This window comes from Cetorhinus maximus, chromosome 18, assembly GCF_964194155.1.
Source record: "Cetorhinus maximus chromosome 18, sCetMax3.hap1.1, whole genome shotgun sequence".
In the NCBI taxonomy this organism is placed as follows: domain Eukaryota; kingdom Metazoa; phylum Chordata; class Chondrichthyes; order Lamniformes; family Cetorhinidae; genus Cetorhinus; species Cetorhinus maximus.
In genome coordinates, this window is record NC_135896.1 from 69110904 (window position 1) to 69138819 (window position 27916).

Genomic DNA, 27916 nt, shown 5'->3' on the forward strand with positions numbered 1-27916 from the left:
ATAATTAAAGACCTGCCCGTCCAACCTTAAGGTTGGCAGGCAGGCCAGGAGCCCCAGCAGGTTCCTGATAATACATGAAACCTCATCCACTGTTGGGATGAGGTTTCATGTCCGTTTTTAAAAACTTTAATACATTTTATGTGATATGTATTAACATGTCCCATCTCATGTGACATTGTCACATGAGGGGGACATGTTAATAATTTTTAAATATTTCTATTTTTTAAGTTTTCTGGACTGTCAGTGATCTCTCTGAGACAGCACTTTGTCTCAGAGAGTAGTGCGCTCTTTTGTGCGCATGCGCGAAAGAGCGCACTTTAACAGTTGGGGATTCCCTCCCCCTCCCTCCCCCTGCACAGGAAGCACATGGCGCTTCCCGTCGGACAGGCCGCTGGGCGGGCCTTAATTGGCCACCCACTCAAAATGGTGGAAGGCCCTGTTTCGGTGGCAGGGGTCGGCTGTCCGCCCGCCGCCAAGCCAGTGGGACCCGCACGCCCACCAAGGGCAAAATTCTGCCCTCCATATTTCCCCCATTTTAAAGATGCAGGATGCAAGGACCATTGGTTTCGCCCTGATCTCGGGATTCCCACAGGTGCAGGGTACAATTGACTACACTCATGTGGCGCTCAAATCTCCATTGCTACATTCAGTGGACTTCAACCTCAAGGGCTTCCACTCACTGAACGTGCATCTGGTATGCGACCATCAGAAACACATCCTGCAGATAGGTGCACAGTTTCCAGGGACTTTGCATGACACCTACATCCTGAGTAGCTCGCAGATCCATGCAGTCTTCCAGGGTCCGCAGAGGCTGCAGGGTTGGCTCCTTGGGGACAATGACACCCATGCGGCGGCCTCAGACTGCAGCAGGGCGACACTATAATGAGGCTCATGCAGCAGCTCGCAACTTGGTGGAGCAGACCACTGGGATGCTGAAGATGCCGTATTGGTGCCTGCACCAGTCTGGTGGAGCCCTGCAATACAGTCCGCAGAGGGTGTCATGCATTGTTGTCGTCTGCTGCGCCCTTTACAACCTGGAGCTGCAAATGGGGTGAGGAGCTGGTTGAGGAGGAGATGGAGGAGCTGCACGTCTCCTCCGATGAGGAGGACGATGATGGGGATGAGGCTTTCGCACTGGCTAGATGAGGCAGGTGCACTTGACAGGCCCTCATAACTGCCAGATTTGTGGAGGATGATGACAACATGCAGTGAGATGTCCTTGTAGATCCCCACATCATGGTTGTGAATGTTTGACTCCAGTCTGGCTTATCTCAGTGCCAATACCCTCTGTGAGAATGCTCCTGTCATGGAGATGCAGTGGAGGCCCTAATAGTCACTCAATTGGAGGAGGATGACAACAACATGCAGTGAGGACACTCCATAGATTGTCACGTAGCCTCTGAGAATGTCTGACTCCTGTCTGGCCGAGGACAGCTCGCTTGCGCTCCACGATCAGGACCATCTCAGAGACGCAGCTATGAAACTTTAGACGCATCTGATGCTGTGTCCGCCTTCAACACATCAGCCCTTCAGGAGCTGGTGCACAGCATCAGTGGTCATAAGTGCTAGTGTGATGGGGGCCAGATCCACCTTAAAGGTGCTGAGAGCACACAAAGAGAATGAGAGAACTCTGTGGCGCCTGCCCACTACATTCTGGCAGCAAAGGCCAGCACCGCCGAGGTGCAGGCATCAGTAATGTGTCCAGGGAGTGAGGCTGGGCCATCACTGTGGTCTGAAGGCTGCATGGAGCACAGGGAAGAGGCCCTGGACTGAGACACCTGCCTTTTATCTTGTGCAGAAAGGTTTCACATCTGAGTGACAAGAACACAGAACAAGGAGCCACAGGCAGGGAGACATTCTTGGGAGTTTATTGACAATAGGGAACATTATGTACAAATGATTAACACCCGTGCCCAGGCTGTGCAACCAATTCTCCTTAACTTTCCTAACCCTGTCGCTATGTCTTGGTGCTCCCCGAACATCCACAGGTGGAGGCAGCCTGTTGACTCTGACGCCCTGTCTATGGTGACTTTGGTGGACGTCCTATGGAGGGCCAAGACTTGGAGGGCCCCGGCCTGCTTTTGGGGACCTGCTGCATGGCAGTGGCACCCTCCTTGGCCTGTGAAGCTGGAGCTGCAAAGATCACAGGAAAAGGGTATTCGGGTGGCCTGGAGACCCCCAGAGTCACTAGAGTGTGCACCTGTTGATCCACATCCCTATGCGTGCCCGAGGGCCCCTGGCTGACTCTGGGAGCGGAAGGGGCAGCTGGAGTGAGGTTGAACTGCCCAGCACCCCTCTTATGTACACACTGTTGGAGGCCAACTATGGCATCAGCGATGAGTTAAGCCCGCGCAGCGGTGCAGGAATGACATCCTGGACCAAGGTCTCCATGGCGGCTGCCACCCTGCCAGCCTTGATCTCGGTGCATTGCAATGCCAGCACTATCACCTCAGCCTGAAGACGGACGGACTCCTCCATCATGCTTTGCAATCTGAGGAATGCAGCGGACATCCCTTTCTGTTGTTCCCGAGCTTGTCTTTGCAGCTCCAGCAACTGTGACATGACCGAGTCCAGAGGCTCGTCAGCTGACTCTGGCTCAGCAATGCTCTGACCTCCAGCTGTCCTCCGAGTGCCGGGTACCTGAGAAGTCCTTGCCTCCTCCTGCTGTGGGTCAGAAAGTGCGATGTGCTCAGCAGATTGTGATCCCGAGGCTACTCTAAAGCTAGTTCGCACTGAGGTGTGTGTCTCTGCACTGGTGGAGGGTGTGGGTGAGCGCTGTGATGGGACTTCAGGGAGGGTGCCTTCAGATTCCTCTTCAGAGGTTTCTTCAGAACTTGCTTAGAGACTCTGGGTCATGGACTCTGTCGACTGCTTCCCAGATGTGCCTGCGAAAGCAAGGGGAGATAATTAGTGCATGGCAGTGGCCTGTGAAAGAGGCCACATCACTCATGGTATGGTTGTCTGATGGATGTTGCACTGCTGGATCCTCACTTGGTAGAGCAGCGCCGAACTCACCATCGGCACAGGAACAGTCCTGGTCATCGCTGACCAGCTGGATGGCTCTGTTTTCAAACTCTGTGAGAACTTTGAATTCCGTCATCCCTCCACCCATCTGCGACCTTTCCCTCCTCTTGTGAGCCAGTTTGTCCTGCATGGGGAGAGTGTATCAGGAAGCCTGCTGGGCCAGATGATAAGTATGCCTGGCCTGTGGTGAGTGGTCCCATGGATGGGATGAGGACAATGACAGTGTGTGTGCGAGAGTGAATGCTGATGTCCCTTGCACAGGCAGTGAATGAGGGCCCTGTGGGTGTGTGGTGGGTTTGTGAGTGTGAGAGTTGGGAGTGATGAAAAGAGTGACTTACCCTGGTGGAACGGAGATCATCATTTATCCTTTTGTGGCACTGGGTCGCTGTCCTCTTCTGAAGGGTGTTGGCGCTGACCACCGCTGCCACTGCCTCCAAAGCTGGGTTGGTGACATTGTTACCCATCCTGCAGCCAGAGCGGGGTAGAGCACATCCCGGGGGCCTCCACGCCATCCAGCAGTTGTTCGAGGGACCCGTTGTTGAAGCAGGGAACTGCAGTTTTTTGTCTTTGCAGGCCATGTCTCCCAGGCAGCGGTGTTGAGCTGGTGGAGATGAGTGCTTTGTTGGCGGCTGCCTTTTAAAGATGGCTGCCACGTGATGTAACAACAGGGAATGAGAGCCCGCCTGCCATGGAAACGGTGTGTTTCACGGGAGTGAATATATAATGAGGCGGGCTGGGGAAGATACGGCGTGAAAACCCACCATTTTCATCGGCGGGTAGGACTCCATTTTACTTCCGCACTTAGTGCAATTCTGGGAAAATTCAGCCCAAAATTACAGCTCATGGTGTAGAGAGTAACATATTAGCGTGGATCGAAGATTGGTTAGCTAGCAGGAGGCAGAAAGTCAGAACAACTAGGTCATTTTTGGATTGGCTAGCTGTAACTAGTAGACTGTCATCAGAATCCGTGCTGAGGCCTCAACTATTTACAATCTACGTCAATGACTTGAGTGAGGGGCCAAATGTATGGCTGCTAAATTTGCTGATGACACAAAGTTAGGTAGGGGAATAAGTTGTGAGGAGGACATAAGGGGTCTGCAAAGGGATATAGATAGGTTAAGTGAGTGGGCAAAAATTTGGCAGATGGAGTATAATGGGGGAAAATGTGAACTTGTCCACTTTGGCAGGAAGAAGGAAAAAGTGTATTATTTAAATGGAGAGAGATTGCGGAACTCTGTGGTATAGAGGGATCTGGGTGTTGTGGTACATGAATCACAAAAAGTTAGTGTAAAGTACAGCAAGTGATTTGAAAGACAAATGGAATGTTGTCATTTATTGCAAGGGAATGGAATATATAAGTAGGGAACTTTTGCTACAGTTGTAGAGGGTATTGATGGGACCACATCTGGAGTGCTCTGTACAGCTTTGGTCTCCTTACTTAAGGATATAATTGCATTAGAAGCAGTTCAGAGAAGGTTCACTTGACTGATACCTGGGATGAGGCGGTTATCCTTTGAAGAAAGTTTGGACAGGTTGGGCTGTATCTATTTGAGTTTAGAAGAATTAAAGATGATCTTATTGACATGGGGTCTTGACATGGTGAATACTGAGAGGATGTTTCCCCTTCTGAGAGAAACTAGAATTAAGGGGCACAGTTTAAAAATAAGGGGGTCTCCCATTTAAGACTAAGATGAGGAGAATTGTTTTCTGTCCCAGGGTCATCAGTCTCTGGAATTCTCTTTCCCAGACAGCAATGGAGGCAGGGTCTCAGACTCATAGACACTTACAGCACAGGAGGTGGCCATTTGGCCCATCGTATCCATACCAGTCAACAAAGACCTGACAACACTAATCCCATTTTCCAGCGCTTGGCCCATAACCCTGGAGGCTATGGCAACAAAACTGAATATCTAAATACTCCATAAATGTTACTAGAGTTTCTGACTCAACCACCCTTTCAGGCAGTGAGTTCCAGACTCCTACCACCCTCTGGGTGAAAAGATTTATCCTCAGCTCCCCTCTTAGCCTTCCACCTCTTACCTTAAATCTATGCCCCCTGGTTATTGACCCTTCTACTAATGAAAAAAGTGCCTTCCTATCCACCCTTTCTATGCCCCTCTTAATCTTATACACCTCTATCAGGGCCCATCTCAACCTTCGCTGCTCCGAGCTGGGAGTATGATATCATTGCTGTGACCAAGACTTGGCTAAAAGGGCAAGTTTGGCAGGTCAACATTCCTGATAATAGGGTAATAGGGAATCTGGAATTCACTGCCTGAAAGGGTGGTTGAGTCAGAAACTCTCGTAACATTTAAGTATTTAGATATTCACTTGCATTGCCATAGCCTCCAGGGCTATGGGCCAAGCACTGGAAAATGGGATTAGTTTAGTAAGATCTTTGATGACCAGGGTGGACACGATGGGCCAAATGTGCTGTAGACGTCGGCGTCTATGGGTCCGTGCAGCTAAATCTGCTGGGCTTCCCACATAGTGTGGACTTACTGACAGGGATAGAGTGAGGCTCCGGCCATTTATCTGGCCAACGTCTTACTGCCCCCATAAAATTTCAGACAATTCGGGGTTGGGTGGGAATGCCACCTACTGGATTTTATGTGCCCTCTGCCTTCAAAGCTGCTGGTGGGGGAATGTAAAATTCAGCCCTTTGATTCTATGAAATTTTTTGGCATTTGGGATTTTCCATAGAAATTCCTTTTTTGGTTACACTTTTGGAGAAGGGAGGAGAATCAACTTATTTTCCCCCTCTACCAGGCTGCTCTCACTCACATCTGTTCCCAACTCAAAACTAGAAACAACAAGCAAAAATTCAGTTTAAAAAAGAAAATAATATGATGGATACATCGCAAACAGGTTGAAAATTAACCAGGGTCAAACAATACAGAATACTTAAATTACAATTCAACTTCAACATGAAATTAAAAAGAGAACCCTTGGAAAGTTTAGTTTTGTGACTGTTGCATTTTGTCTAGTGTTCAATTTTCTTGTTTGTAATGGAAGAGTTTCAGACCAATCGTATAAAGCCCTTTGGAATAGCACCAAACTGGTTCCTGTTGGGATGAATCTGAAAGCAAAGCTTTCTATTTTTCAATTAGGGAATTTTGGAGTTTCTCCAGTTGTTCAATACTGTGCTTTTCAGTACTGCCAGCAATGTCAATAGTCTAGAAATAGGGGCTATGATTAAGTCTATGACTAAATGTGTGTTATAACATCCAAAGGTGAGGACATCCTTGCGCTTCAAGAAGTCACTTAAGGGTGGTCAATGGTTTACCACTACAGCCCACAATTACCATTATTAATTGCAGATAATTAATCCTGCTGGCATTACTAAAGAGGAAGTAATTAGTCACTGGAGAATCTTCCAGATAGCTGTCAATAATTGTCTAAAAGCATTTTTTAAATGCAGTATTAGAGTTGTTTAGTGGTAGAATAACTTGGTGTTTCAATGCAGTCACACACAGTGTATATTAACACTCTCAGTTGTCCACATCACATGGCGAGTTCTAATTCTCAGTTCAGAAACTGAGGAAAGGGAGTGAAGGAAAGTTCACAGGACATCATCTGAACAGTTTCAGTGTGGCAGAAGCTCAAAGAAGCTTGTCTGCCTATTCTGACAGTAGGAAATATCTCAGCAGAACAAGACCTGATAATGGCCAGGAAAAGTTAGTAGCAGTTTCAAAATTATTGTTCCCCACGTTTTAAATGATAAGGTGATTCATTACTGGGAAACCAGTGAATAAATGTGCCTCCATGTAATTAGTATTAGTATTCACAACATATTTTCAACAGGAAAAAATAAAAAATTGTATACATGTTCTTCACAGTTACTTATTGATTTTTACTTTTCTCAAACTCATGTTTGCACTTTTACAATTTCTAAATATTTAAGTATTTGCATTTATCTACCTTTTATTATTTAGCAGCACTTTTTATGTTTCTTCCTTTAATCCACTGAGTCTGTGTAAATATGTGTTGAACTTTTGTGATGAGAAAAACAGTTTGTATTAGATACAAGTGCAGGTTGTCTCTTAGAGTAAGTGGACTAACCATTGAGAATAACAAGGCAGCAGATTAAAAACATGCAAAATCGAGGGAAAAAGGATGAACACAGACACCAAATTAAATGATTGAGCAATGAGAATAGTGAGCATGGAATAGGAGTGAGGCCACTGAAATGCAGATTTAACAGCACCTGATTTCTCAGCAGGGATGCATCAGCAGTTCATAGGGCAAAGAACCACATTAATATAGACATGGGACCTTTTCCACTCTGCCCAGATTATAGCCTGTGCTCTGTAATGTTAATTGCAGAAGTCCTCTGTTCTTTTGTCCCTAGTGGTGAAGGGAAATAGAGGGAACCATTTTCTCATATATAGCGGCTTTTCAGTTAATTATAATGACCATTTTAGTCCAACAGCATGCTAAAAATACAACTCACCATCACCAATGTCTGTCTTACTGACCATTTTGCAGAATGGTGTTCAATTAAAACTAAGCCCGTTTTTCTAACTACAGTGATTTACTGTTTCTAGGTTTTGAAAATTGTTGCCAGCAAGCTTGTGTGCAACTGTCTGGAAAAAGTGCAGATTTAATGACATTAGTGGAAACTTTTCACTCGCTATTGATGACTAGGAAGTCAATTATTGGTGCTTTGAAACACACCACCGACACAGAACAGCTATTTACCTACACAAGGGAATGTAAAAAGTCAGGCAAACGAGGGCTTCCTGAAAAAAGAATCACTTTCCAAGCCTCAAACATAAAACCAGTGGTCAAGAGGTGCAGCATAGTGCTTTATCAATGCACTGCATCAAAATTTCAGAGCGGGGTTTATTCTGAAATCTTGAACAGCTGGACCATGCAAAGGAAATGATGGAGATAATACTTGCTTACTGTAACTATCTTGTTTAGGGAATAATATGTACAGCCTATAGTAAGGGAGAAGCAATATTACTTAATTCCGAGGAACACTTTCCTGTGCTGATTGTTTTTTGGGGGCAACATGTGATTCCATGTTGATAGCTTGATTAATTGTTGGGAAGCAGAGTGAAAGAAACAGACCTTATAACAGGAAAAACACTAATTTTCCAAAATTAAAAATGTGTTATTGAAAATTACATTGTTATGAGAACATGTCACTCACCAACATTGGTGCTGCCTCCTCTGTAAGTCACATTTCTGATGGCACTGACCACATCCCTTGAATTAGTGAATTCTTTCAAGATGAACTCAGTTTTAGGACTCTCGCTGTACAAGTAATACATAAAGTGTACCATAAACACCATAATTGTGACTCATACCAATTCAGGTACTTGCATTTTCACTGATTGGATACAAATATTGGTTAAGTCTGATTTATGCAGAGATTTAGAAAGGAATTTTGCACAATTTTTCCCACTTTGTTTACCTGATTTGTACAACACCAACAAGTGGTCCTTGTGGTCCAATACCAAGCAAATTGGTAACTCTGATGACAAAATTCTTCTGTAGATTAAATCTGCGTTTACCAAGGTTCCAGCTTCCATCAAGCAAGAAGGCAATATCAGCTTTGCACTCTGTGGGTTGAAAAATTACTTTTCAATCTGTTTGATAAATACAACTTAAAAAAGCAATTGGCTGCGGAGGAGCCCTTACCTTTGTTTACCTTTGAATTATTTTTCCCAATTTTTGCAGCTTTTTTCTTTGTAGGTCGTGCTAAAATATTATAACAATGTAAAATATTAGTTGAAGTACACTTTTTATGTTTTATATTTTGATGCATGCATGAGTCTACTACATTATAGTTTTGAAATTAAGGAGGGGGAGAAATAGCCTTTTTAAATGTGGGGCAATTTTTTTTCAGAAAACCTAATACAGTCTTGCAAAGCATTCATATTTGTAATCATTTGCCTGTTACAGTATTTGCTATATTCTTAAAAATGTCAGTACACAATAAAGATGAGCCATTTGTGTATTATTCATGTGTATTTGCTAAATCTTGGATGAAGATGAACAGGCAATTCAAAATTAAATAAACAATTGTGAGACTGAATAGTTTCATCATGAGTGAAATTCATTTTGAAAAGCCGTGCTTGCCATTTCATTTTGCATGTTATGTACTTGGAAACAAAGTGCATGCTGAAACAATTGTAAAAAAAGCCACATATCTTGCAAGATTGCTCTGTATTTTTGGGACACAGAAAGCATTGTATTGTGATGACAATGGGCAACTTATATCCCATGGCACAATACCTGCTCCAGCAACCTTGGTCCTGAAAACTTCGGAAGAATTTTGTGTTCTACATATACGTTTCAAGCATGGTGTGGAAGAGAGTATCAGAGTCAGAAGTGTGAAGCCTTGCTGTTGAAAATACTTTGGATATAGGCAGAATTTCGAGATACAGCTGCAACAGCAGTGCTGATTCTGGGCTCAATTCTGACTGAAGTGTCAGAAACTTCTGCTCTGCTCACATATCTAGCAGAGGAGTGACAGGCCAAAACAAATATCTGATTTGTGGAATAGGCCCTTCTCATGCAATCTGATATTGTGGAGAACTTTGAACTGTATTTGGTGCAGGAGTGAAAGTTTTGTCTGAAATAGTGGAATGTTGAAGACTAAGCAGAGGCTTCGCAATGGTTGTCAGTAGGGTGCAGAATTCTTGAGTTTTTGCTATTATACCTGTTTGCCTCTTTTTTTCTTACTGGTAATTCAGAGCAAAAGGGTGGACATCCTAGTTAATGTTCATGTTCCTTAGATCTGAAGGTTCTGTAAGGTAAGTAAAACACCAAGGAGTCTGGTGATAACTATCATTATTCCAACTCAGGAACTATAATCCCAATTCTCAGTCACTGCAACTGACTGGTGGGAAAAGTGATGAAAAAAAATTGATAACAGAAATGGGCTGATTCAGCTCTAGCTGAGCATGTTAGTGGAATAGCTAATCACCTCTGATTAGACGTACAGACCTCAAGTGGCCAAGGCAGAGTAAGGTTCATTCAAAATACAAGTGATACAAAAATGTTCTCAAAACACACTATTCCAAATATTTGTATAGAGATAATGAAAAATTTGAGTAAGTTTTTCTATACATCCCATTAGATAGTTGATAATGAAAATGGTACAGATATTTAAATTCTTCCTATAAACTATTATTTTTTCCCTGCATATGTTTGTTTTGCATTAATGTCAGAAGATAATGTGCTTTGTAAAATTAGCAAAAGTTAAATAGACACAACTATAGATCATGTCGGTTAGTAGTACGATATGAAAATGCTAATGTTTTCAGGTTGATGGAGTTAGGTTTTCCCAATTTCCATAGGAATATTGAAACTAATTTAATAAGTTTAGAAACTACAAACAAGCCCACAATTTCCAGTCATTATTGCATATTTGTGCACTGGTGAGAATTCTGAATTGGCTGTTTCTGCTGTATAAAGGCTCCAGCACTTCTGGATAAATACAGCACAATTACACAAGCACAACATGTACTGTATTTCATACATTAACTATCTCTGAGTGGTGACTGACAAAAGTGTATCACAGATAACAGAGGAGTAACTCTTATCAAATGTGTCACTTTTCATTGTATGGGTAGCTTCCCTTTAATCTGAATGAAAATAACTTCAAAGGAGAGCAAGTGTTAGGGAAGCACTTCCTCACACTGTCAGTTGTGAATTCCACAAACTGACTCATTTGACTTCAAAACACAATGAAAACACAATGCTTATGGTTTGTAGTTTTTAAATCTGTGTAAATTTGCTTTGTTTTAAAATAACACTTCAACATAACTTAATCCCAAAAAACATTTTCTCTGAATAAAAATGGATCAAAAATCCCAAGATATGAAGCTTAAATTTATCACAAAAGTTTGTCAAAATAAGTTGTAAAAATGACAGATGTGTTATTTGAAGCAGTCAATCTTGCCTCCTTTTACTTCTGTGTAATATTTTTTATCTGTAAGTAATTCTAGATAATAGCTTTGGCCTACATTGCAGCAGTTTGACAATGAGATATTTTCCATTATCTGAGATGACTGGAGAATGCTATAAGCATTCGACACATTTTCTAATCACCAATTTTATTTGGAGTTTATGCAGTTTTGAGATTAATTGCTTAACCTGGAGGAGGCTAAGCCAAATATGATGGAGGATAAAGATGCAAAATTCAGACCACAGAAGACTCCACCTGCTTATGGAAAAGTTGACTAAATGTTTACATCAGTAAAACATTCGGGAGAAAGTTCAGACTGTGGCAATCATCATTTAAGAACGTTTACGATTCTAATTACAAAGACTCGAATAAATCATTCTGCAGAAAATATCTCGATTTGTTTCTGTTAATGTTACCTATCATTTCAGTGGCAACCTGCAGCTGATGTTATAACAGTGAATATGGAGATTGAGAAAAAGTGATCAAATATTAAAAGAAACTGGGATTTTAGATAACTTGGTATGACATTTTACCCACTCTAAATTGGAATAAAAACCCTCTATGAATGGAATATTGAATAAGATCAATTTATATGTGGTACAGCAGAAATGACATTGTCAAGTTTCAGTGCATTGAATTCCATTCCAATTAGGCAACATGCAGTATGCTATGATTTTCAATTGAAAAATACAGACCAGGAGTTGGAATTACTGTTGCTTTTGGCTGTCCAGATACTTCAAGTGCTATCCTTTCTACTGCTGCAGAAGAAATTAATATTAAGATTTCAGACAAATTAGAATCATAAAGTCATTTATGACACAAAAGCAGACAATTCAACCCATTGAGTCCATGCCAGCTCTCCTCCGAGAAATCCACAGTTCCCATATCCCATTTGATCCCCATAGCCCTGCAGGTTAATTTCCCTCAAGTGCCCATTCACTTTCCATTTGAAATCATTGATTGGTTTCCCTTCCACTACTCTCATGGGCAGTAAATTCCATGTCACTACAGTACATTGCATCAAGAAGTTCTTCACATTCCCCCAGTATCTCTTTCCCAGCATCTTAAATCTGTGTCCCGTAGCCTTTGTACTATCAGGCAATGGGAACAGTTTTCTTTGTTTATCTTATCCAAGCCTGTCATAATCTTGTGCACTTGTATCAAATTTTCAATCTCCTTTGAACAATCTCAGCTTTTCCAACCTAACCTTGTAACTAAAATTCCCCATCCCTGGAACCATTCAGGTAAATCTCTTCTGCACCCCCTCAAAGACTCTCTCAACTTTCCTCAAGTGTGGTGATCAGAAGTGGATGCAATACCCCAATTGGGGCCTAACCAGAGCTTATAAAGGCTTAGCAAACCTTCCCTGTTTTTATACTCAAAGCCTCTACTTATGAAACCCAAGATCTCATATGCTTTGCTAACCACTCTCTCAATACATCCTGCCACCTTCAAAGATGGATGTACATGCACCCTCAGGTGCCTCAGTTCCTACACAACTATGAGGAACACTTTTCTATGCATGTGGAATATGTTTGTCTTGTGTATAAATTGATCCTCATATTTTTGTGTCTGAATGCAAGTGGGATTAATGGGCTATTTAGTGCCTTTTGATTTTCCTGCTAAACACATATGAATATGTAATAAGCTGTGTCCAAATAGAGTTAATTACGTTTAGTTATGTGGTTAGTAAGCACCAACCTTGTACTCAAATTTTAAGTTGAAACAACTTCAACCATTTAAAAGTTTGAACTGCATATTTTAATAAACAGACTACCTAAATCAGAATTAACATTGCAATACTTAACATTTAAAAATTCAACTTCTGCCTGAAATTTTGACTCAGCTGCACACGGGTCATGGCAAGATCAAAACCTTGCCTCCTGGACAAGACTAAAACTTAGTTTATGAATTAAAGCCAGTTAGCTGATACCTACTCAATTTCAGTATTTTTTTCAAATGGTTTCTATGAGGATTGTCACAGAAAATCAGCTGTCGTGTTTATGAAAGCAAAGTTTAAAAAAAACATTCCAAATAGTTTTCAGGCTAGTAAGCCTGACTTGGTGATTAATATTTTCCAGACTGGTCATTGTTAGTCTATAAATTAATTGGAACAGTTTTTTATAGTAACCATACCGACATAAGGCAAACGTATTCGATGATACTTTAATCAAACCTATAGATAGGTATTGCTAAGCAATCAGGTGTCTTTCTCTGGTGATTGCACATTTCTCAACTCTTGTAAGTGTACCTCTGGACTTTAAATCTTGCTAGACTACATGGGTAAAACTCCATGCAAAAGATATAGCTGGTTTTTTTTCTCCATATTCAATGATTGCTAATACTTTTTCATAAAATTCACAATCAAAAATGTGCAATTTTATGAGGAGGCATTTAATCATGGAGAAAGTAAGCATTCATTCTTCTCATATTTTTATAATTTTTGTTTTGTTTTGGAAATTTCATTCCCATTTGCTGATTTATTATTTAAAATTCTTGAGAATAAAGCACCACTCACTGGACACTGAAAAGGAGCTCATCCACCTAGGAAGCAGTAAGGATCTTATCCCGTTTGCAGAGGAAGTCTGATAATTTCTCTGCCCTGGTAGTTTCTGAAGACGAACTACTCCTCCCAAAGCATTAATCACACCACTGGAATAAACCACAGGAAAAGACAATACATCAGTGGAGAAAAATCTTTAGCACTTCAATTAGGGAAAAGTTCTTTCTAAAGTGTAGATTAGCTGCCATGTTTCCCTCCTTTACAATAGTGAGTACAAAGTAATAATTGGCTGTGAAGCCTGCCTGATATCATTAAAACTGCTGTATAAGTACACATCTTTCTTTAATTAAAATGTAATGAAACTGAAATGTGTTGCATTACCAAAGATATATTCTTTGCAAAGTTGCAATATGGAAACTCACATAGCTAACTATCGGTTTTAAGGAAATGCCACTGCCCATGATAAAATTACAGCAACTATAATTTTTTTTGGAGGTGCCAATTAAATTAAAAAAATAATTCTACAGCTAAGAGAAATTTTTGAGTGTTCATAAAAGCGCTGATTAATTTAGATTGTTAAACTTATTTTTGTCATGCTTTTTTTCTAAAATCAATAGTGTTCATTGGCCATTTGATCAGAGCTGAAAACCTACAGGGATCTCTGCTAGAGGGAAAAGTGGAGGTCAGCAGGAAGAGGGGTCAACCTCAGCATATTTAAATGACAGACGTCACAGAGTTTTTGCAGATGAGCCACAATGGAAATGTGAGGATGACAAAAAATAGACGAGTGTGACATACCATGACAGCATATCCCCAGTAGGGATACAAGCAGCAGCATTATAGGTCAACATCATATATTAAAAAATGTGTTTTTAAAGTGTTTTGTAAAACTATTATATGTACTCATGTAGGTTTCAGCCAAGCTCTCCAAATTCTCCAGTGACAGAAGACTCAGTGAAGCCCCTTTCCCCCAACCCCCACACGGTAATCAGCACATATGCTCTTCCTCCAACACACACAATAATCTGCCCCTTTTCCACCACCACCCAAGACACGCTGGGGCAGATTTTATGAAGCCCATAAAAACACGAAACGTGGTGCGCAGGGTGATTGATTTAGGCGTCATATAAAATTTCGATTTCCCAATGGTGGGTAGAGATGCAGAGATTGCGTCGGTGGCGTGTCAAGCCTCACACCAGCCAGTGGCAGGTTCCTACTTGCAATGTAGTTACATGCCATGAATACTCATTTGCATAAATTTGTCTTTAATTAAGTCCTACCTTCAAGATAAAGTCTGGCGGCACACGGGAATCTTCTGACACTTGGTTCATGGTCATTTAAAGGCGGTGTACACCACTTGGCTTTATGCAGTTATGTCTAAGGTAAGTGGTTTTCTATGTTGAACTCTGCAGCACAAGGGTGTGTGTGTGGAAAAGTTGGCATTCGGGTGCAGGGAGGCATGAAAGAGGAAAGAAAAGGGGGACAGGAGCTGGCTTTTGGGTGCAAGAAGGTGTGGAGTAGGGAAGGGCCGAGAATCCTGGAATGTCTGGAATCCAGGGAAGGTGAGGCCTAAAGGTCCTGTCAATATTGGGGCCCTGTGGTTCCATTGAGGGCGTTGGGTGGCAGAGGAAACAGTCACAGTCACAGGTGAGAGTTGTATTCGGTATGGGGTGAAGTATTAGGGTTTATGTATGAGACTGTGTAAATAGAACCTCCCATAATGATGATGTAAGGGATCCCATGATAAGGAGTTGAGAGGAAGAATGTTCATGGCTTCAACAGAATAACATCTAGTCATGGGTAGGTGTACATAGTTTAGCTGCATAAAATAAACCAGTTGTTGTTTGAACATACCGATGTCTCAGCAATCATTCTTCGCTAAGCTAACCAACATACAAAGTGATTGACCCCAAGACACTGAAAATTCAACTTTAAGGAAGATTAAATATCAGACCTGCAAAAGTGGTGCCAAAACTACAGAACTCTGTAAGACACAGTTGAAGAACTCCAATGGTACTCCATAGATGACTTGGAGGCAGGAAATTCAGAAAATCAACTTTCAAACTCATTCAGGGTTTCAGCATATCACATGGTGCTCTGTGAAGCAAATCCCTACTCAGTGATCGTAGTCTTTGAATTGGAGAACCAAGCAAAGATTGTGGAACTGATGAGCAACCCTTTAAAAAGGGTACAAATCAATTTTAATGATGCACTGGGAAAACCAGATCCCTAGGAAGGACAGAACCTGCACTGCGCGTGGCGACTGTGAAGCAACACAAATGAAAAATGGCTATAAATACTCGATGTTCCAGGGAGAAGTGAGTGATGAGATTATTGAAATAACTTAAAGCAAAGCAAGTTTTAACAGCCTTTCAGCATTCAAGAAATATATACCATGTCTAGCTGAGAGATCCCCCAGGGAGAGACAGTGACTGTAGGCAGTCTTGGTGAGAGGTTGAACAGGGCAGGAAAACTTCAAATACCGGAAGGAAAATTTAAAACTTCGGGTGAATCAGCTAAAAGCTTAGAAAAGCCATGGATCCTAAATTTATGTACCTGAGAGGTTTGGACACATGGAACAACCAAATCAAACCCCAAACTGGGCATTTTGGAGAAAAAGATTCTTGAGGTTCTGAATTGCTTCAGGATTGGACAGTAAGTCTGAATCTAAACAGGTCAACGCATTACTTTACTCCATAGAAATAGCAACTGATGGTATTATTGTAATACAGGGCATCAATGAGATCTCTGATAAATTTGAAGAAGTCTTAAAAGCCTTCAATAACTATTTCAACCTGAGGAGCAATAACATTCTAGAAAGGGCCAAATTCAACAAAAGGGTCCAGAGGTCAGCTGAAACAATAGATGTTTTTATTAATGACCTTTACAGGCTGGTTTAAGGATGCGAGTATGGAGACCTAAAACAGAATTAATATGAGACCGCATTGTAGTCAGTGTTACTGATGAATCCCTATCAGACTTATAGCAATCTAAGGAAGACCTTACCTTAAAAAAAGCAATACAGCTGGTGAGACAAGCAAAGGTCTGTAAGCAGAACAGGGCAATACTGAGAGGTGAAGAAAAGCCTTGGTTCAGGAAAACTCCAGTGACCATACAGTTCCTCAAGCCCAGGAATGTAAAAGAAACATCAGAAAAGAAGGTACAATTTAGAAGGAAAGTACAAGATGTCATAAAACCCTGCCAGCACTGTGGTGCCAAAAAGACCCATAGACACAAACAGTGTCCTGCAAACATTGCAGAATGCTTTCTCCGCAGAAGAATTGGCCATTTCGGGAAAATATGTCCAAGTAAAAATTCTAACTTCATAGGTTTCAAAGGAAAAGTCTTCACGCATAAGGCTATTCAGGAAGTTTAAGAATTTTTGCCAGATGAGGAACAAAATATATTTCCTGAATGAGATCAATGACCCCAATCATGCATTCTGGAACACAGTTATGTCAATGGACATATCATCAACTTTAAACTAGATACTGCAGCACATGTAATGGTTTTAATCAGACAACAAACTGTGCTTACCAACACATTGCCTGCAGCTGATGGAAACCCGGTCCAGGAGGGATTGAACAAAAACTCAGGGGAAAGTTACAGGCAATGCTCCAGTACAAGGGAAAGCAGACATTGGAAACATTCTATGTTCTACAGAATCAGGAATTCTCTCTTTTAAGCAGAAGCGCTTGTGTAGATCTCAATCCTATCAGGAAAGTGGAAGAAGTCACTCAGCAAATATACAAGGGTGGACTTAGAAATGAATCCCAGAAATTATCTAACTGCAATGAAGATTTGGATTGTGACTTCAGCGCTCTTTTTATAATCTTCACAGAGGTTGATAGTCCATCCATTTTGCAGGAAGACATTCAGATGGGGGTAGGTCCACTTACTCACAACAAATGCATACTGAAAAAATTCGCCCAGAAAAAGCATGAGAATGAGAGTGAATACTCATCACTCTGTAATATTGCTTCGAAAGTGGAAGATGAAAATCTGGTGACGGGATACTCTGTTCAAATACCACATTTATCCAACAGTGATGACCTCCTAGAAAACACATCTGCACCTAACATACATCAAAAGTGGTCATCAAGGATGCTAGTGGTTACAAAAATCAAAAACTAGACATGGAACCAAGACATGAAATGTCCTCCTTTTCTACATAGGAAGAAAGTGAACTTATTGATAAACCAGGTCTGCTGGATTCTGAAGGAAAGACAGACATTGATCAGGTGGATTCCTCACAGCTTCACATCTTACCCAAAGGATTAATTCCGGGACTAGAAGTCCAGGTCTATCTGTGAGTTCAAGAATGAGAGTGCAAAGAGTCATCGCTCCAGAAGTAAGGAAGGGCAGAAAGGAAGAGGAAAGAGGGCAAACATAAGAAGCAAGGATAGGGAGCATGTCAAACGCAAAGAGAGATAAACCTGCAAAATCAAGTAAAGAGAGGTGGAAATGTGATTGAGAAAGGCACAACTGTAAAGAGAGGAAGAAACGGATCAAGTCTAGGTCCAGACATCGGACCAAGGGAAAGAAGGTGTAATAGTCTAGAGAGATGACACTCAACAGAGATCTTATTTAGTACATAATTCAGAAGGTACTATACATAGAAACTGGGGGGATCTTATTTCTATTCATCAAAGGCAACAATCATTTGGATGTTGAGTCACAGATTAATAAAAACCAGATACCACAACTCTCAATGAAGACCACCCAAATCAAGAAAAAGGAGTTTAAAGAGAGACCACCGATCTTCCAAGTCTGACAAGAACACGATCAGGGAGAGTTTTGAAGCATCCTGACAGATTGAATCAGTGATGTCAAGGACTTGGAGGGAGATGAGTTAGTATGTAAATATGAATGTAAAATATATGGATGAAGACTTGGGGGGGAGATGTAGCATTAGGGTTTGTAAGGGTTAATATGTAGGACTGTGTAAATAGTGCCTCCCATAATGATGATGTAAGAGAATACATCACAAAAGAGCTGAGAGAGAGAATGTTCATGGCTTCAGTAGTGTAACACCTAGTCATGGATAGCTCTACATAATTTAGCTTAAAATAAACCAGTTATTGTTTGGACATACCAACATTTCAGTAATCTTTCCAAAGATAGACTAACCAACATACAATGGTGGGGGGCGGGGGGGGGTCTAGAGTCAGGATCAGGTGTCATATGTCTTGAGACAAGATGAGCACAGGAAAGGCATGTGCAGAGATGGGAGAGAAACTAGATAAAACTGCAAGTTCAGGCCAGAGCGGAAGAGACATTTAGAGGATGTTTGACCCTGTGGGCTGGTGGAACAGAGGACAGCAGCAGCAGAAGTAGCTGATCGGATAGTTTCAATCTTAGTGACAAAGAAACTTCTCATACTTATTGTTGGAGGTGAGGACAAAGTCTGCTTCTATCTACCTTCTTCCATCCTTTCAGAATTTTAAACATATCATCATATCACCTGTGATCTGCATTGTTCTGATGAAAAAGAGCACCAATTTTTCAAGCATGGGATCAGAAGAAAATATTGAGGATGATAATGGGAGAGTTTAGGGTCAGAATGGGCATTTAGATGGGGACGTGTAGGTGCAGGGAGGAGAGATGGCATGTCAAGGGCTATATTGATGGGATCCAGGGGAACCTATCCTTCCGATCTTGTACACTTCTATCAAATCTCCCCTCAATCTTCTCTTCACTTAGGAGAACTACCCCAGTTTCTCCAAGCTAACGATGTAGCTAAAATTCCCCATCACTGGAACCATTCTGGTAAATATCTTCTGCACCCTCCCAAGGACACGCACATCCTTAACTGTGGTGACCAGAAATGGACATAATACTCTAGTTGGTGCCTAACTTTATAAAAGTTCAGCATAACTTTCCTGTTTTTGTACCCAATGCCACTATTTATGAAACCCAAGATCCCATAAGCTTTGCTGACCACACTCTTAAATGTCCTGCACATTCAGGCATTGATGTTCAGGGTCCCTCTGTTCTTGCACACTACTTAGAACTGTGCCATTAGGTCAATATTGCCTCTCCCTATCCCTTCTGTCAAAATACATCACTTCTCTATAATAAGTTCCATCTGCCACTTGCTTGCCCATTCTGCTAACCTATGTCATTCTCACCAGTTTGGGTTCCGCCAGGGCCTCTCAGCTCCTGACCTCATTACAGCCTTGGTTCAAACATGGACAAAAGAGCTGAAATCCTGAGGTGAGTATTTACCCACCTCCAATATACTCCTTCCGCCTGGACCCCTCCCTCTGGATTCTTACCTTCTCTTGATCTTTTCATTGAGAACTGTCGGCGTGACATTAGTCATCTCAATTTCTCTGCTCCTCTCACCCATTCTAACCTGTCTCTCTCTGAACTTACTGCACTCCGTTCTCTCAGGTCCAACCCTGACATTGTCATCAAACCCGCTGACAAGGGTGGTGCTGTTGTTGCCTGGCGCACTGACCTCTACCTCATGGAGGCTGAGCGTCAACTCGCAGACACTTCCTCCTACCTCTCCCTGGACCATGACCCCACCACTGAACATCAAGCCATTGTTTCCAGGACTGTCGCTGACCTCATCTCCTCTGGAGATCTTCCTTCCACAGCTTCCAACCTGATAGTCGCCCAACCTCGGATGGCCCGCTTCTACCTCCTACCCAAAATCCACAAACAGGACTGACCTGTCAGCCTGTTCCTGCCCCACGGAACTCATTTCTCGTTATCTTGACTCCCTTCTCTTTCCTCTTGTCCAGTCCCTTCCCACCTACATCCGTGATTCCTCTGACACATTACATCACATCAACAATTTCCAGTTGCTGGCCCCAACCGCCTCCTCTTCACCATGGACGTCCAATCCCTCTACACCTCCATCCCCCACTGCGATGATCTGAGGGCTATCAGCTTCTTCCTCGAACAGAGGCCCGAACAATCCCCATCCACCACTACTCTCCTCCGTCTGGCTGAACTTGTTCTCACACTGAACAATTTCTCCTTTAACTCCTCTCACTTCCTCCAAATAAAAGGTGTGGCTATGTGTACCCGCATGGGCCCCAGCTATGCCTGTCTCTTTATGGGGTATGTGGAACATTCCTTGATCCAGTCCTACTCTGGCCCCCTCCCACAACTCTTTCTCCAGTACATCGATGATTACTTCGATGCTGCTTCATGCTCTTGTCGGGACCTGGAAAAATTTATTAATTTTGCTTCCAATCTCCACCCCTCCATCATTTTCACATGGTCCATCTCTGACACTTCCCTTCCCTTCCTTGACCTCTCTGTCTCAATTTCTGGTGATAGACTGTCCACCAATATCCATTACAAGCCTACCGACTCCCACAGCTACCTCGACTACAGCTCCTCACACCCCGCTTCCTGTAAGGACTCCATCCCATTCTCTCAGTTCCTTCTCCTCCGTCACATCTGTTCTGATGATGCTACCTTCAAAAACAGTTCCTCTGACATGTCCTCCTTCTTCCTTAACCGAGGTTTTCCACCCACGGTCGTTGACAGGTCCCTCAACCGTGTCCGGCCCATCTCCCGCGCATCCGTCCTTATGCCTTCTCCTCCCTCCCAGAAACATGATAGGGTCCCCCTTGTCCTCACTTATCACTCCACCAGCCTCCGCATTCAAAGGATCATCCTCCGCCATTTCCTCCAACTCCAGTGTGATGCCACCACCAAACACATCTTCCCTTCACCCCCCCTGGCGGCATTCCATAGGGATCGTTCCCTCCGTGACACCCTGGTCCACTCCTCCATCACCCCATACTCCTCAACCCCCACCTACGGCACCTCCCCATGCATACGCAAAATATGCAACACCTGCCCCTTCACTTCCTCTCTCCTCACCATCCAAGGGCCCAAACACTCCTTTCAAGTGAAGCAGCATTTCACTTGCATTTGCCCCAACTTAGTCTACTGCATTCGTTGCTCCCAATGCGGTTTCCTCTACATTGGAGAGACCAAACACAGACTGGGCGATCGCTTTGCAGAACATCTTCGGTCTGTCCGCAAGAATGACCCAGACCTCCCTGTCACTTGCCATTTTAACACTCCACCCTGCTCTCTTGCCCACATGTCTGTCCTTGGCTTGCTGCATTGTTCCAGTGAAGCTCAACGCAAACTGGAGGAACAGCACCTCATCTTCCGACTGGGCACTTTACAGCCTTCCGGACTGAATATTGAGTTCAACAACTTTAGATCTTGAACTCCCTCCTCCATCCCCACCCCCTTTCCGTTTCTTCCCCCTCCCTTTTGTTTTTTCCAATAATTTATATAGATTTTTCTTTTCCCACCTATTTACATTATTTTTAAATCTATACCTTTTATGCCCTTTTAGTCTTATTTCACCCCACCCCCACTAGAGCTATCTGTACTTTGCGTGTCCTGCTATCCATTCTTAATTAGCACATTCTTTTAGATAATATCACTACCTTCAACACCTCTGTGTTCTTTTGTCTGTGACATCTTTTGGTTATCTGCTCTTATCACTGCTTGCTTGTCCCTACAACCACCACCACCCCCACACCCCCCACTTCTCCCTCCACCCCCCCACCTTAAACCAGCTTATATTTCACCCCTCTCCTATTTTTACTTAGTTCTGTTGAAGGGTCATGAGGACTCAAAATGTCAACTTTGTTCTTCTCCGCCGATGCTGCCAGACCTACTGAGTTTTTCCAGGTAATTCTGTTTTTGTTTTGGATTTTCAGCATCTGCAGTTTTTTGTTTTTATCTCTGTGTTTAAGAGGCAGCTTGACAAATACATGAATAGGATGGGAATAGAGGGATATGGACCCCGGAAGTGCAAAATGTTTTAGTTGACGGGCAATATGATCAGCGCAGGCTTGGAAGGCCGAAGGGCCTGGTCCTGTGCTGTACTTTTCTTTGTTCTTTGTTCTTTGTTCTTTGTTCTTTGTTCAAAGAAAGATGGTTGTAGTTGTTGCAGGAGTTCCTCAGGGCAGAGTCCTCGACCCAACCATCTTCAGCTGCTTCATCAATGACCTTCCGTCATAAGGTTAAAAATGGAGATGTTCGCTGATGATTGTACCATGTTCAGCACCATTCATGACTCCTCAGATACTGAAGCAGTCCATGTCCAAATGCAGCAAGACATGGACAATATCCAGGCTTGGGCTGACAAGTGGCAAGTAACACTCATGCCACACAAGTACCAGGCAATGACCATTTCCAACAAGAGAGAATCCAACCATTGCCCCTTGAGGTTCAATGGCATTACCATCACTGAATCCCCCATTATCAACATCCTGGGGGTTAGCATTGACCAGAAACTGAACTGGACTAGCCACATAAATACTGTGGCTACAAGAGCAGGTCAGGGGCTAGGAATCCTGTGACAGGTAACTCACTTCCTGACTCCCCAAAGCCTGTCCACCATCTACAAGGCACACGTCAGGAGTGTGATGAAATACTCCCTACTTGCCTGGATGAGTGCAGCTCCCACAACACTCAAGAAGCATGACACTGTCCAGGACAAAGCAGCCCACTTGATTGGCACCACATCCACAAACATTCACTCCCTCTGCCACCAACGCACAGTGGCAGCAGTGTGTACCATCTACAAGATGCACTGCAAGAATTCACCAAGGCTCCTCTGACAGCACCTTCAAAACCCATGACCACTACCATCTAGAAGGACAAAGGCAACAGACATATGGGAACACCACCACCTGGAAGTGGTCACTCGCCATCCTGACTTGGGAATATTTCGCCGTTCCTTCACTGTTGCTGGGTCAAAATCATTTCCCAGCACCAGATCCAGCAATGCCTCCTTTCTAGTTGGGCCGAGAACATTCTGATCAAGGAAGTTTTCCTGATCACATTTCAGAAATTCCTCACCCTCCTTACTCTTTACTCTAACATTATTCCATTGCATATCCAGGTAATTAAAGTCCCCGAATATCACCACTCTTTTGTTCTTGCACATTTCTGTGATTTCCTCGCAGATTTGTTCCTCTATCTCTCTCTCACTATTTGGAGGCCTATTAGCATGAAAGTACTCTTATTAGCATAATCATACCCTTTTTGCTTCCCAACTTTAGCCAAATGGATTCTGCTCTTGCTCCCTTAAGGACATCCCTTTTTTTTGACATGACAATATCATCCCTAACCAGAACTGCCAGCCCACCTCCAGTTTTTCCTCCAATCTTTTCTTAATGGTTTATATCCTTGTATATTAACTGGCCAGTTCGCACGACTTTTACAAGGAGTGTTGTGGTACATGATAAAGGTGTTAGTTCTCAATTAAGGATTCTGCTCAGATGACTTGCTATAGTTTCCATCCCACTTGGCCTGCAGCATAACAGGCAGAATGAACAGAGGCCACAGAGGAGGCCACAAGCTGCTTGAAGGGGGAGGAGAAGGAGAAGGGTTCTCAGTGGTTCTACTATGTGAAGGTCCTTCAGAGGATGCCAAGGAGATTTATCAGAATGATTCCAGGGATGAGGGAACTTAGCTGCAAGGTTAGGTTGGGGAAACTGAGATTCTTCTTGGTACAAAAGAATGGGGAGGGAAATGGGGCACCTCCACAACCCTCCAGGTGCTCCTTCCCCTCAAGGAGACAGGCCGGGGCCCTCAGGCACCTGAGGGGAGGAGGAGTGACACTGGACACCCCTGGGTCATCCACTGTGGAATCTCAGAGGCTGTCCTCTCCCTCTGAGACCCCTTTGCCTGTGACTCCCTCAACCTCATCCTCTGTCACCACAGAGGAAGCAGCCAGCCAATGAGTGATTCTGGAGGGAGAAGTGTGTGTGGCAGGACCTTTCGGAGCCTTGTGCAAGCACTCTCAAATGCATGTGGATCCCTTCACCTCAATGTCCTGAGCATTTTGAATGCTGCCTGCTGGGGTTTGCCTTCAGTTGTCCATCTGAGCTGACCTGCATCTCTGCCTACCCAATGATCACACCATGCCTCTTTAGACAGCACCTTCCAAATCGACAACTGTTACCATCTAGGACAAGGGCAGCAAGACAGATGAAAACACCACCACCTGCTGGTTCACCTCCTAACCACACGCCATCCTGACTTGGAAATATATTGCTGTCCTTACATTGTTTGCTGGGTCAAATTCCTGGAACCCACTCCCTAACAGCTCTGTGGGTGTACCTACATCATGTTGATTGCAGCAGTTCTTGACAGAAACTCACCACCACCTTCTTAAGAGCAAATAGGGATGGGCAACAAATGCTGGCCTAGACACCGATGCCCGCATCCCTTGAGTGAATAAAAAAAACTATTCACTCCCACACTCTTATATTGAAGTGCATGGGCGAATTGAGAGGAATTGCAACACTGGTCCAAGAAAGAGGGCACTTGTTCAAGGGGGTACCCACTACAACTTGTCATCCTCCTGGTGGAAACTGGTGGCTATCAGGGCCTTGCGCATGCCTGCCTTGTCTAGCCCGTGCTATAGCCTCTTTCCATGTAGCCTCAGCTTCCTCCAACTCATCACCCTCATTGCCTTTGAGGTCCTCCTCATCGGAGAAAGGGTGCAGCTCCTCCATGTTGGCATCTGGCAAGTCCTCCTGGCTTTGCAGTGCTAGGTTGTGCAGCAAGATGATCAGTGAGACCCTGTGGGGGCTGTACTGGAGTGCTCTACCAAATCTGTCCAGGCATCGGAATCACATCTTTAGGATCTCTATGCTGTGCTCCACCAATGCTCGGCTAGCGGCATGAGCCTCATTATACCATCTCTCTGCAGGAATCTGAGGCTGCTGAACGGTCATCATCAACCACTTCCTGTGCGGCTACCCTTTGTCACCGAGGAACCAGCCTTGGATCCTGTGTGGTCCTTCAAAGATGCCTAGGGGTCTGCGATCTACTCAAGGTGTATGAGTTGTGAACTCTTGGTCCTACTGGTGGAAACTGGTGGCTATCAGGGCCTGGCGCATGCCTGCCTTGTCTAGCTCATGCTATAGCCTCTTTCCCTGTAGCCTCAGCTTCTTCCAACTCACCCTCATTGCCAAGGGCTTCCTGGGTGTCTGGTGCAAACCTGCATGATCAGAATCTGGAGGAGGCCCTGCCAGTTGCTCCTGCAAAGGCCATTTTGTCTTGAGGGTATTGCTCCTCCCTTTGTGATCCAGGCGCCTCTGTCACAATCTTCTGCTTCTTCTCTCCTGCCTGTAAGCAATAATGCAGGCAGAGATAAATCGAGCCTCCGTCTTCCTGATGGTCTCTCCTCTGCAGCATCAATGGGAAAGAGACAAGTGTCAGTATTAGTCTCCAAAGTCCCTCTTTCTGTCAATGACTCATCAGTGAAAGTGGGTTCAAGGGTTTTTGTTCTCATGTCAGAGAGTGCTCACCCCTAAAATGATGGTCATTGCGGGGTGTGCATCAACGCCCCTCCCCCCAACATGACTGTCTGCTATGACATTGCTTTGGCCAGGCGCTTGGATGTGCTGCTTTCAGGCTAGGTGCTGGGGGATTCATTCGCTGCACTCCAATATTACACTCTTGGGAATAAACATGAGGGTAAATGTTCATTTAGGAAATTAGATTATTTGAGGGGGGCCTGAAGCTTCTCTTCAGTGAACCATCTAGTGCCAACTTTCTAACAGGCTTCTGGAGCTTGTCCATTTTCAAATTGCTCTGGAGTTCACTATTACTCTGGGTAATTTCTACGCTGCAAACAAGGGGTTAAAACAAGGGGTGGAATCGTCTGGTCCCGTTGGCGGAGGACATCATGGCGGGCGCAATATGACAAGAAGACGAAAAATCGGTTTCAACCAGTTTGCGAATGTCTGCTTCACCAGTCAATGGCTGGCCATGTTTCCAGCTACTGCATGTTGGGAACCTAATTTCAATACTTTAGCATCTCATTTTAAGCCCTGATCGCCAGAATCATCCCCCTCATCAAATTTACTGCCCACGTTGGTGTGTCTACAGGATGGCGTGCTTCATGATTACCTTTAATAGGCATACACTTGGTGACCTGAACTTCCAGGGGAACTTGGAGGTGAGTGCACACAACCTTGTGCAGTGCTCATGAACATCGCCCATAGGACATCAAGGTTGAGGGGGAGATGGCACAGGCAAGTTGCTTTCTCCTGGCTGGCTTTCAGTGTGATGCCAGGGCAAAGGCTCCAGTGTGGGTCAGGCTGGGGGGTGGTGGAGGCATGGCAGCACAGACTGAAGGAAGTACACAAGCACATGCCGGGGTGGGGGAGGATGTGGGGGCAAGGCAGCACAGACTGAAGCAGATGCTGGGGACTGATGGGGAAAGGGGGGGCTGAGGGAAGTGGCCACGCACTTGGAATAGTTTGTCAAAAGTGAGCATTCTTCTGCAGCTGAAACCATTGAGCTCCAGCTCCAATGACATGCTTGGAGTTGGGCCTCTGAAGCTTTTCTGTCCACTCAGTGCCAAAGCATGAAAGTGCCACAAAATGCTCCAGAACTTTTCACCCCTCAGGCGCAGACTACAAATTAATGTATGTTTTACAGGGCAGCAGAACAATTGGCCATCAGGACAAGTTGTAGAATCCCCTTGCAAAAGGTGGCCATGGCGCAGTCACTGGTGGAGCTGCTCACAGCCCCTTGCAATGTCTTTATTAAGGTGTGGACCAATATCCATCATGGTTGAAGCTAACAGTGCAGCCTTGCAGTGCGGGTTAGGAGAATGCCTGCACCTGCGTTGAGAGCACAGCATGCAGTCCAGTAAGCGAATCTGCCGCCAACCGGTCAAGTGGAGTGGGGAGGAGGTGGGTGGGGAGGAGGTGGGTGGGGTTTCGGACAGCCATGAAGCGCACTACACACTGGCCATCCAAGTGGTGGCCAGCATTCTCCTGCATGCATGAAGGGGCCTTCAGACTTAACCGAGAGAGGTTTTTAGGACACATGCTAATCCACGTGTCCCTCTCTTTGATCCTGCAGGAAGAGAACATCAGGATCATGTAGCCTAGTGATTGAACGGTGTGCTCATGGCTTACAGGGAGCAGAGAAAAAGAAGAGTGTGATCTGGCTCAGCAAAGGGAGGAACACCTCCCTCAAGCTGAAGGGGTGGCAGGGCCTGCTGTGCATGCAGTTGAAGATCCACAGAGAGCCGTTCCTCACAGGTGCTTAACCAGACCCAGGGACTACAGACGGCGCTTGTTATTCCTGCAGGTGACTGAGAGCCAGTGTCGCCGAAGGCTGCACGTGTCTAGGGAACTGGTCGGTTACATATGCACCTGCTGCAGGGTTTGGTGCCACTGGGAAATGGAGGGCAGCCACTGCCAGTGGCCATGAAAGTGATCGCGGTGCTCAATTCTTACAACAGTGGCTCCTTCCAGGGCTCCACAGGTGACCTGTGCAGGATCTTGCAAGCCTCCATGCATAAATGTATCCAGGAGGCCATGGACACCTTCTTTGTGAAGGCAAAGACTTTGTGCATTTTGAACGGGATCAGGAAAGCCAGGGAGCTGGGATTTGCACAGATCTCAGGTTTTCCACAGGTGCAGGCTGTCATCGACTGT

General features: G+C 44.1%; 1 protein-coding gene across 3 annotated transcripts in view; it reads right to left on the reverse strand.

Moving 5' to 3' along the window:
* Window positions 1-27916, reverse strand: part of coch (coagulation factor C homolog, cochlin (Limulus polyphemus)) — a 67699-nt gene that overhangs the window by 10864 nt on the left and 28919 nt on the right. For 2 of the 3 annotated variants that reach the window (XM_078562875.1, XM_078562876.1), the window contains exons 5-9: window positions 13467-13600; window positions 11644-11706; window positions 8674-8733; window positions 8447-8594; window positions 8183-8286 (exon numbers count right to left, since the gene is read on the reverse strand). In XM_078562875.1, coding sequence (XP_078419001.1) covers window positions 8183-8286; window positions 8447-8594; window positions 8674-8733; window positions 11644-11706; window positions 13467-13600 — 509 coding nt within the window. The remainder of the gene's footprint in view (window positions 1-8182; window positions 8287-8446; window positions 8595-8673; window positions 8734-11643; window positions 11707-13466; window positions 13601-27916) is intronic. The other variant, XM_078562877.1, reaches the window with a different exon arrangement.